Raw genomic sequence first — 11,934 nt, 5'->3', positions numbered from 1 at the left:
TGATAATTCAATCATTGAATAGAGCATCCAGAATGGAAAAATGGGGTATGAAAAGGATAGATCAAAGCGTTTGATCCCATAATGTACCAAAAGAAACACACAAAAGTTCAATCTGCATCAAACTATTTGGCAAAAAGAAAAAAATCCTGAGCATCAAACTAATTTCAAGGAGAGAATATGTTTCAGCTGCATTTTGAGTTTGCAATATCAGAAAAATATTCAGTCAATAATTAATGGAGCACAAGCAGCAATGTACAATATATGTCTGAGATAACAACAGAGTTGATGATAGAGGAAGGCTGCAATGCGGCAATGCAGAATTACAAAGCATAGGCCACATGATGCTGCTGGGGTCATTGAAAGAGAGACCCAAGTTTTAGAAGTTAGAAGGCTAGCACCAAATAATCATTAACCATGCTTGATTAAGCATAACCCTGGCTGTCAGCAACTACATTCAGTTGATGTTCCTACAATTAGATGGCTCTACTTGTGCAACTCATTGTGCCATCGACTCACCGCCGTCCATCGGTCCCAGAACTGCCAAGCAAAACAGAAGAGTTTTGGAGTTAGCCATCAGCCAATTAGCTTTCTTTGCCGTTTATTTTCGACCTCTGGCTTTTGGTCTTCCTCCAGTTTCCTCCTCAAGTTTCTTAGATCTTCTGCGCTCACCATGCCACTCATCTTCTGGTTCAATGCATATGCTTCAGCCATTCTCCTCCTGCAATCCTTGCTTGCAGAATCGTGGGCAACCACTGGAATGGAATAGGTGGAAAGTAAGTAAACAAAGTATTACAATGGCATAATTAATCCAGTCAACTAGAGACTGTGTTTCTAAACTGATTCAAACTTCAGAGCTCAGCACTGCCTTTCACTTATTAGGCCTCTAATATCACCCCACAACCATAAGAATAAAATCTCAGCAAGAGTTGCAGCACGACATTGCATCATTGGTCGGTTCCCAAGACCAAAATTTCACCTTTCATCCCCAAACATCGCAGAATACTACTCACTCCGCATTCGTTCCCAGAAAGGAAAAAATACAGGACTAATTGAACTGCAGTAGAGCATTGTACACATACGCATACACAGAAATGCACAAAAGCATGTACACAGACACATTACTCTGCATAACAGAGTAAGACAGACATGTTCCGGGAGTCCATAGTTCATACATAACCTGTCATATTGACTTCTAGTTTAAGCACTGATCATAACGCATAACAGAAGATTAACTAATACAGACAGAACTGACCTGGCTTTGGATAATCTCTTCCAATTATGCACTTTGCCTTGTTTTGAATGCTTAGAGGAGCCGTCCATGGCTCATAAATGTACTCCTTTGGCATATCTGCTAAACCAAATTTGGTTATACATTTCATGCAAGAGAGTGAACCCAGCACAAAGAATATGATAGAAATGAGGGGAACAAAAGCCTACCTTTAAGTACAGGGAGAAAATGTCTAATGTAATCACCATTTGGGTCGTACTTCTTTCCAAACGAGATTGGGGAGTAGATACGGTTATACTGGTTAGAATGGAAATCATTCAAATATAAAAATCTTCTTCAAGGGGTCCCTTAACGTCAATGCAAAAGCATAAATATTCAGATTCGAATATCATGAATCTGAGCACCCAGATCACACAAAGAAACCTACTTCATTAGCTGTAAGAAAGACCAAATTGTAAACCATAATTTATGCCCTTATAAACATTTATATATAAATTAAACCAAAAAATCATTCACATTTAATGTTAAGAAGAAAGCTAGCCATAAGAATCCCAACTCTTTTATCCAAATAAACCATGATTAGCGTATTGTAATAGATCCATGTTGAAGTCAACAGGGATTGCCAATCATATATCAATCAAGTGCCAAATTGGAAGAACCCATTTGTGGCTTTGAGGCTGAGATGCCACTGATATGCAAATCTATGAGAACTAACAAATGACTAGTGGTAGAAGCTTCACACCTGGTAGAAAAATGATGAGCACGATAGCCATAGCCAGTTTCCATTATTAATTGCCCAATCTGAATCAATCAGAAGCCTCTCAAAAACATCACGCCCTTTTTCCCAGTGAACAAACTATCAGCAGAAATAATTAGCATTAGGAAAGAACAATATTAGGAAACTGAAAAAAAAGTTGCTGGTACGGAAGAGTAGCGAAATCCTTACCAGATCACCACGAGTTAAAAAACATGCAACACAGTGTCGTGCTAGATGGTGCATCCAACCCCACTTCCGGAGCTACAACAGATAACATGTATGGGCTTCAAATAGAATGCTAAAGTGAAGATGATATTGAATATAAAGTGCCTGGCTTGATTGGAACAGCATGAAATTAAAATAACCATATCCAAGTAGTGAAAGGATGATATCATGCCACAGACCTAACCTGGGTCATGATGGCATCAATCCAAGGGAATCCTGTTCTAGCCTCCCTCCAAGCCACCAGCAGTTCATCATCATCATTCCAAGGTATCTACACGAATTTTCAGTCAACAAAGGTTTATTACATATATGGTAGCTAACAGAGGCGCCATCTGCGTCAGTTTCATAAAGATCAAGTTTATCTTCTTTTTTGTATTAACACTCACGATATGTGATAAACGTTACTGCTGAAAACTGCAGTTATTTTAACTACTAACAAGAAATATTAAAGATTTGCCGCTGACACACATGCAAAAAAAAAAAACTACAGTGCTTCTGATAGATACCCTATCTTCTAGATTTGGCATTCTCTCTCATGCACTTTCATGTCTAAATATCAGTTGCCTAAAGACAGTATCCTAATATACGGTAAAAACAATTTCTCAACAATATAGAAAAGGTCAGACCAAAAAAAAAAATATATAGAAAAGGATAAGTGAATTTATAGAAGCTAATAGAATGCCAACTTACGCCATGAGTTTACCTGCTTGCATATTTTGTTTCCCCTCATCCGATCAAAACTAGGAGTGCCAAATGCCACCGTGTAGAAAAAGTCTCGCCATAACAACTAAACAGGTTGAGACAATCTTTCAAATTGCTACATCTAGAATGAAGAATTCTCCAAGATACAATATAACTGGTTGAGGCTGACTGACCTGTCCAGCAAGAGATACCGGAGGTACTGTATGCGTTTTGACATTTTTATATAAATCTTTAAGGCATATGTAGAAGTATCTGGAAGAGAGACAACCAAACTACCAAAGAGACCAAAAAAATGGTGAACACAACGAAACAAGCAGAGAAAAAATACAGCCAAAATTTCTTTTAATTAAACCCACTTTCAAATAAGGTGATAAAACAGTTGTTGCTGGCTTCAGAAACACAGATGGATCACCCTTAGGTTTTTCGAATTTGGCCACCCACTCCTACAACACCAATGAAAGAACTGAAAGACTTAAACACCAACATTGCATGCTAATGAGTTGAAACTGAGGCACAGACCAATGTAATTTACAACAAAATCACATGAGTAATAGGCAGCCATGAACCAGGTAAAATTATCAAGATCAAAGGGGAGAATGTTGGTTCATGATTGCAAGAGGCAGCAATATCACAGGTGTAGAGCCTAATAAAACTTCAATACATAATTCTGCCTTGCACCTTGTTTTCAATTGATTCTCTTAACCTCTTCAAGGCTTCTGTTTCACCACCTCTAAAAGGAGACAATTCATCCTGCATAAAAGTGTTTTGTTATAAATAAATAAAAAGAGTACTAACAACAACGAACAATTTCATAAAACGTTCCTCCAAACCTGTTGAGTCTCTTCATAGCCAAGTTCTTCGACCGTTGGAACTTCTGAAATATTGCAATTTCCAGTATTCCCAACCGGAGGAAGTGAAGAAAGTGTAATAGAAAGTGGGGACGACGCCCATGAGGGCTCTCCAGCAAGCTTCAGAAATGATTGATAACTCAAAGGTGGCTTTCCCCCATTCTTTTTTGACATCCAGTAGCATAAACAATAATCAGTAGTTGAGAACAGGGGAAAACAAAACTCAAATCCATCACACAAGCATGTAACAAATATCTCAACCGTAAAACAATAACAGACTACTTCATAAACTTACCTTCCGTATAATATCTGCGGGATTGAAGAGTGTGTGACTTACAGGACTGTAAATCTCAATGCCGGCCGTAGAGGCATAGCTCTGTCAAAACAAACAAAACAAAACCTCTTCCTGTTAGCACATCTTTAGTTAACAGTACCTTAAAGTAAACCATTAAGATTTTAGCACGATAATTATATGCTCAAATTAAGTAAGTTCACCATTTTTGTTAAAGGTTCAAGCTTTTCAAACCTAACTTTACATGGGCATAAAAAATCATTACCAATTACAAGAATCTAAAGCTGCATACCTTGACTTTAACATCTAAAGCTTGATAATATGGTTCTGTATCATACTCAAAGCAGAGCTTTTTCACATCCCACTTCTCCAAACCAAAAAGCCAAAATTAAAAAGCTGAAAAATGTAAAGAATTATGAGACTACAAGAAAAGAGAGGGAGAGTTAATTTACCTCCTTCAGGCAACGAATGAGTACCTCGCTGGGCTCGCCTTTGGGCACCAACAATCTGGACCCGAGCCTCTTGAGGTTCAAATCCAAATCCCTAAGGCTCTCGAGCAGAAACTGAATCCGGTTCAGACCGGCTTTGGATGACCCGGGTGAGAATGCTTCCGGGTCGGGCTTCATGTAATGCGGGTCGATCACGAACACCGGGTAGAGAAAATTGGAGCCTTTGGAGGCGTACTCGAGAGCAGGGTTGTCGTGGATCCTCAGGCCCTTCCGGAACCACATTAGAGAACCCGAACCCGATGACATTGTCGGGTTTGGATACTGAGAGACGAGAGAGAAAGAGAGAGAGGGAGGGATGGTTTAAACCGTCTGTATGGTTCGCGCGCTTTAATGGTTGATTGGAAGGAAGCGAGGGGTGCCTTGCTAACATGCCCGGCGAGTGTAGGTTAAGGAAGAAATGTGGGCATTCGATAAGCTAATCTACGATTTGCGCATGACGCGTATTTTAGAAGGATGTACTTCACAACACATTATAACGGTCAACAAGGCGCCACGTAGGTCTTGTTGAAAAGCGAGAGTGGTCCACAGGGTGCCACGTTGTTCATCCTTTTAGTAATTTTAACTCTAATAATTTTATGAAACAATAAATAATAAAAACTAATATTTCGGGGAGTCAAAAACCCGTTAATTTGAAGAGGCATTCTGAACTATTTAATTTATTTAAATCTGAAATTTTAATGATTTTTTTTTTTCGTTTTCTGCAATTCATGAAAGAACGAATCAAGGAAAAACCTATGAATATACTAGCTATAAGAAAATAGCTCATGCTAGTCGATATGGTCTGTGATACCAACTTTTCTCACCTCAACTCAAAGTTTATTGTAAACTTGGATTAAGACGTTTAATTATAGGATCTAAAAATTCATAACAAAAATGTGAAGAACATTAAAATAATTAAGTAAATATTTCATAGAGAACTTTATCGTATGAATTGGCTTCAATATCCAATTGATATTGATTTTTAATATTGTTTACTTGCAAACGATGTCTTACTACCCTTTGATTATGAAGGAAATGTTGCCACCTACAAGAAACTAGGTCTAGTGTGCTCCAAGTAAAGAGTTGATCACTAAGTCTTTAAACTTAACCATTAAATTTTGCATGCATGCAGGAGATGTGAGATGGCAAACAAGATAAGGCTAGCAAAATAAGATTTTATCTGAATGGAACCAAGCTTCTATCCCATTATTGGTTTGATAGTAGTGGCTAAGATCAAAACAAATTTATAACACCAAACTAATCCTTTACTTGGAGGAGTTATTACTAAATATTAAACTACTACAAACTATATTATTATTATACACAGAAACATTTAAATATTATTAAAATATGTGAGAGGCTAATGTAAAATTTGTAAAATATGATACTTATTATCATGAACTGTTAATAAAATATGTCATTTCCAAATATGAGCCGTGCAAGTGTTAGTCAACTAGTGACTGAGTGATTGTGTGTCGTTAATGCAAGTAGATCTCACAATGTATTAACAGTTTACAATCACTTAATAATAATTTTATATAATGCATTAACCGGTCATAGTCAATCACTCGTGAGCAATGCAAGTGTTAGTCGATGCGTGTTGCAAATGAATCTCCCAATATATTAATAGCTCATTGTTATTCTCCAGCAAATGGAGAAATGATATTGTCATGTAGGTCTCCAAATTTTGACGTATAACTAATGTGATGTTTGAGGGTTAAGAGTATTTAAATGGTTAAGAGTATATTTCATGTTCAGATTAATGAGTTTGAGGGTTCGAAGAACTAATATCACATTAGTTTTTTAAAAAAACAAGTTTGCCAGTTCAAGAACCTCGATCGAAAAGGATGGGTACATACATTACATTACATATATAGATAAAAACTCATATAATCGAACTCGTATTAAACATCTACCTCCGCTCTTACAAGAAAGTAATTAAAAAAAACCATAAAACCCCCAGTATAACATAAGCGTATATAATTTAATCAGCTAACAAACCAAAAGCAACCACATAAATTCCCCTCTCAGGCATTACATCAAACACTTCGTCTGCGAACGCTGAGCAACTTCACGTCATCGATCACCGGACCACACAGAGACCCAGAGTGGTCAGCTGACATGGTGTAAAAGGTGCTGAGGAACATGACCCTGGTGTGCGTCTCCACGGCAGTGAACAAGAGCCTCGCGCGCTTGAACCCACCTTTGCCTTTGGACTCGTACGGGACCTTGAGAGTGTCTTTGCCGGCAAACGCCTCCACGACCAGCGACCCTTCGCAGGCGTTTTTGGAGTCTCCGACGGAGAATGTGAGAGCGTAGAGGCGGCCGGGCTTGGTGAAGACGACTTGGGCTAAGGCGCTTTCTTTGCCGGCGACGAGCTCGATGGCTCTTTGGCCCTCCGGGACGGCGAAGTGATTTGAGTCAATGTACTTGACGGCCTTGAGCGATTCGATTATCCAGCCTGGTAGTGGGCTGTGGTCGTCTTCTATGTGAGGTGGGATTAGGACCCCCCACGATGTATTGGGGAACACAAAGGGCCCTTCTTCAAAGTTGCCATTTTCCAACAAGTTGGCTGCAAAAGAAATATGAGAAATATGTGACTATATTTTATTGGATTTGATACACACTATGATACTAGAAAACTATATTTTCTTACCTCTAGTGCGTTTAGGAGGAGCCAAGATCTTCAAGGCAACAGAATCAATAAGAGGGCCACAGGCTGCATCATCCTCCGCACCTGGGTTATGGATCCTAAACTCAAGCTCATCAGAGTTTGCATTAAAACCCCATGCATAAGAATCCCATCCATTGCTGCTGTACATGGTCTGGATTGGGAAGATCCCCCAGTCATTCTTCTCAAGGTTGGGGGAGATTGAGACGTTCAATGTCTCCTCCTGTCCACACGTTCGAGCTGCACTGAATGTGACAGAGTAAAACCTGCCTTTTGTGACCTTGATCTTCTGCTTGATCGAGGCCTCGTTGCCGAGCCTCACTGCAAAGCCACCCTCAGGCACAACCAGCAACATGTCACCTTGTTTTTGCCCTGATTTTATGTACTCAACGTAGCCTGAGACTTCCCAGTTGGGAATGGCATTAGGCTGGGTCACTACCGTGCCCTTGAGGTCTGATTTCTTCGGGCCGTACTCGAAGTTGCCGTTCGGTAATAAGCCTGAAATAATAACCGATGTCATGCATCCGAGTTTCTATATTCGAATTTTTCCTTCTTTAATATTGATGGTATTATAAAATTAAAATAAATTAATTGATGCCACGTGATCATCATGTGTTGTGTTGACCGACCATGTGATGTGATGACTAAAGAGAGACATGGGTTATGGGCTAGCTACATGTACCAATTAATAGATGCGAGGCAAGGGACTTATGTATATCATAATTCAGTCACATCCATAACATTGCTTACATAATCCGCTTCTAGCTTGAGTTGGGTGACAAATTTTGACATGTTACTGGGTTTTTGGACTTTTTGACACTGCCAATAATATACCATCACAAAGATATTGGCATTTAGCCACCTAATTTTAGCTTGCTTCTACTAGTTTCTATCCAAAATCATTCTCAAACGAGCCTTTATATAAAACGGTCATATACGGATGTATACTCATATATACTCTGTTTCAGATAAGTTTTACTCTCGAGTAGCGGATTTGAACTAAGCACATGAACTAAATCCAAATTTAAATACTATAGCTCTTGACAAGAAAATAAAAAGTCTTTAAGCTTTAAATACTAGATAGCTAAGCGATGAGATTGTATGATGGGCAAGATTCTAAAAAATAGCCAAGAAACTATACTCGATGTGATCATGCAAAATACCAAACACATGCAAGAAACTGTGACATGTATGTCAACCTTTCGAGCATATAAAAGGTTTGTGCAAGGGTATTTTGGTCATCAATGAATTAAATGTAGCTTCAGAATACGATGAAAACGATAGTATCGCCAGCAAGATTTTCATGTGCAAAAAAGATATGGCATTTATGCAAATCTATGGCTTTATATATATTATTCTAATTCATTTCTTTTTCTTGCTAAAGTCTTCTTATTTTATACAAAGCGATATTGAAGGAGAGATAATTAAACCTATAATCTCGAGTGCCAGTACATACTCTTAACTATTTGAGCTACAAACTCGTACTTTTTCTCGCTAAAGTAGATAAAATATTTGAAATTAGGACATTTTTCGATATTTAAAAGTGAAATACAAGTATAATAACGGAATTGGCAAAAATTTTGAGTTAAAATAGCCGGAAATGTATGGGAGAGAAATATGCATATGCCCCCACAAAGACTTTTTCTTGAGCAATGACATTTTCATACAAAAGCAGAAGTATATTATTATAGGACCAGACCAGACTAGTAAGAAATATATTAATGAAAACAACCTCCTCATGGAGCTGAAGAAGATCTGAATTTATCGCACTTGGACCAAACCAGACCAAGATCAATTGAAAACAGAAACTACGAAACAGAACAAACACCAAAAAGAAAAAAACTACAATATCAAGTAGATCAATGAGGCTGCTACATGATATTTGTAGGAGTTTGAGGTTACTAATTTCAAAAACACATATATATTTTCCAGGATGATCTCATTTATGGAAAAAAATGAGAGCACCTTTCTAAAACTAACAACACTGTAAATCAGTTCAATGATCGGAACCGTCAATAATAATATGTGCAGATCAAAAAAACCGTAGCTAGAATTACGAGAGCTTACCATCTGTGACGAGTGATAAGGTTATGTGGCAATTAGCTGCACACAAGAGAACTAACAGCAGGGTACTGAGCTTGTTATACATGGTGGCTCAGAGCCAGAGAGAGAGTCAGAGAATTATAGAGAGTTTTTGTGTGTGTGTGTGTGTGTGTGTGTGTGAGAGAGAGAGAGAGAGAGAGAGGGGGTTCGAAGGTTAATTGGGTTTGAGATCAGAAGGGAGTGAGCAGTGGTTTATATACTGCTTGGTGTTGTGAGAGTGCCACTGAAGTTGGACTAAACCACATGAATACCATTGTTGGAAATTATGGAACTATATAATAAAATCCTTAGGTAAGCAACCTTCCTCGAAACTCAAAATCTTTATATTACGAAACTCTTGTTTTATTTGGTCCAAAGAAAACCCACCGGCTAGGGCAATCTTGCACAAAGAAACAAGCATCAAACCAGACAGACACAAAAATTTTATAGTTCTCTATTATTAGTAGGTGTTACGATTATTTGTGATTGATTGGTTGGGATCAGATTTACAAAGCCGAAAAAAAGGGAAGATGGGTTGGAAAAATCTAAATCCAAGAGTATCCCAATACAAGTCCCCAATTGATGAAATTTTATTTCTCAGTTAATAAGAGAGCACGATAAAATAAATTAAAATTAAGATAGATTAAGAGTTCTCTTTTGATAATAACGAATCAAACCGCATTACGTATTTATAAAACAATAGCGACGTTCAAATAAAAACCTAGGGTCAAACACATTTTTTGGCCAAAATTCGACCTAATTTTTAATCAATCATGTGAGAAATGAACACTTATCCACATAAAAAGTTAATAATAATAATAATAAACTCTTGTTGAGTGTAGCCACAGATGTTGTTCTGGCAATATTAATTCCATAGCTCAAAGAATTTAGGAATTTATTGGTTAAAGTAAACTACTGACACGTACTATTAATTAAGAATGCTAATAATATTTTTGCCTGAAATCACTCAAAGATTTAGAAAATTCCGATCCTTAACTTGGGATTTCAGGCACAATCTTCCGGGGGAGGAGGCTCTAGTCTCTAGACAAGCAATTCAAAATCCATGTGTTTTGCAAATGAGTTTGCTTATACGATGTCGGTTTGAGGTTTGAGGGTGACTCATATATAAAACTATATGATATATGATCCCAAACAAACTTTGAATCTTAGCATGCAAAGCCACATGGCTGCGGTGGAAACGGTTCATGTTTTGATATTTAGAGAATTTGGATGGACCTTCACAGAAGGTGACTGCAGTGTAAAAAGACTAAATTACCCTTCATCCATTATATGGATTTGAACAGTTACTCTTGTACTTGAGGTCATGACTGTAGACAAAAAGACCAAATTACCCTTTGTCCGTTATATGGATTTGACCAAACTCATGCACTTGACATCCTGTTCGAATCCCCCCTCCCCAATATATCACTTGTATAAAAGAAAAGAAAAAAATCAGACCCATTATTCGTTTATCTTTTTTAAATTTGTAGCTCGTGGGAACAATAGAAAAAACATCAGAATCAAACAAATGCCCATTACATAATCAATCAAAATTGAAGGGTTTTGGGAAATCTTTTAATTCATCAGATCTTGTATATCCTTTTGGCAAGTGGAAACCCATGTGCAAAATGGCATCTTGATTGAGTGTGCTTTCATTTTCTTAATGCAATTACCAGCCAAATTATTACTTTATAATTTTTCCTTTTGCTTCTGTTCCTCTGTGGTCGGCAATAATTTTCTAGTTTATTATGGCATCTGTTGGATGGTGAAGGTTGGGAGAGGAGGACGTGCAATATGGATGGGAATAAATGACTATATGTGGGCAAGTTTGGGGTACAATCAACATGGATGCATGTGTAGTGAAGCGTGTTACAATCAACTCAAATGATCAGGCTGTATGTGGTGAAGACTGAAGAAGGAGACTTGTGATTTGAGCTCAAACAACTGTATTGTTGAGAAAATGTAGGACAATGGCCTTCTCAAAAAATTAGGTTTGTAAGTTGTCGTACTATTAGTGTCAAATCTCCAATCTAAAACTCAAAATAAAAAATTTTGGTCCAAATTAATGGGGGGTAAATTTTTTTAGGCCGTCTCTATGTTCTCTTAGCGTACGAGTAGTATGTCTTTGGACTTCAGTAGTTGGGTTTGGTCATACGACCTAGGGAAAATGCTACGAAGACTATATCATCATATCACATTGTGCATCAACTCCTCTAATAAATGACCTACTTGTATTAGTGACCATACCTCTATTCGTGATGTGGTACAATTACATAGTCTTCCTAGCATCACTCAAAACGTAGATATAGGTTTGGTAACTTATTTTGAGGTGTTTGACTCCAAACTCTTCGGGCTATTGAAGAGTGATTTTGACTCAAATCTCCATTTGGGTTTATGGTGTTTGAGTATAGATTGATGATGATGGCCTAGGAAGATTAGGGAACACGTGTCACCTTATGAACTTGAAGATAACAATAACACCTCAAGCTAGCTTAAGTGTATATGCATAAAAAAACTTGTATGAAACAGGATATCACCTTTTTACTATCTAAAGTCAATCACAGATTGATACATGGAAAAGTAATTACGCGTGACATAACGTGATTAGTTGGAAATGACAAAATAATATTACTCTCGTTTC

At 37.6% G+C, this 11,934-nt stretch overlaps 2 protein-coding genes across 4 annotated transcripts; both read right to left on the bottom strand.

The window, feature by feature from the left end:
- Positions 1-132: 132 nt before the first annotated feature.
- On the bottom strand, positions 133-4,950 carry LOC117620516 ((6-4)DNA photolyase). 3 transcript variants are annotated; one of them, XM_034350593.1, is made up of 14 exons: positions 4,505-4,950; positions 4,345-4,419; positions 4,056-4,136; positions 3,743-3,922; positions 3,591-3,662; positions 3,269-3,355; positions 3,086-3,184; positions 2,914-2,997; positions 2,395-2,481; positions 2,175-2,246; positions 1,971-2,084; positions 1,438-1,525; positions 1,253-1,348; positions 133-752 (listed from the first exon to the last, which is right to left on the bottom strand). In XM_034350593.1, exons 1-14 carry the CDS (start codon positions 4,805-4,807, stop codon positions 574-576), a joined length of 1,617 nt encoding a protein of 538 aa, XP_034206484.1. In that variant the 5' UTR covers positions 4,808-4,950; the 3' UTR covers positions 133-573. The 3 variants fall into 3 exon arrangements, with proteins under 3 accessions (XP_034206484.1, XP_034206485.1, XP_034206486.1); XM_034350594.1 differs by having other exon boundaries at positions 4,345-4,416; XM_034350595.1 differs by lacking the exon at positions 4,345-4,419.
- A 1,426-nt stretch (positions 4,951-6,376) lies between these two features.
- LOC117623377 lies at positions 6,377-9,462 on the bottom strand. Its single transcript, XM_034354328.1, has 3 exons — positions 9,279-9,462; positions 7,197-7,709; positions 6,377-7,112 (listed from the first exon to the last, which is right to left on the bottom strand). Exons 1-3 carry the CDS (start codon positions 9,358-9,360, stop codon positions 6,580-6,582), a joined length of 1,128 nt encoding a protein of 375 aa, XP_034210219.1. The 5' UTR covers positions 9,361-9,462; the 3' UTR covers positions 6,377-6,579.
- Positions 9,463-11,934: the final 2,472 nt, after the last annotated feature.

This window comes from Prunus dulcis, chromosome 3 (genome assembly GCF_902201215.1).
Source record: "Prunus dulcis chromosome 3, ALMONDv2, whole genome shotgun sequence".
Taxonomy (NCBI): Eukaryota; Viridiplantae; Streptophyta; class Magnoliopsida; order Rosales; family Rosaceae; genus Prunus; species Prunus dulcis.
This window is presented reverse-complemented; position numbering and strand designations above follow the sequence as displayed.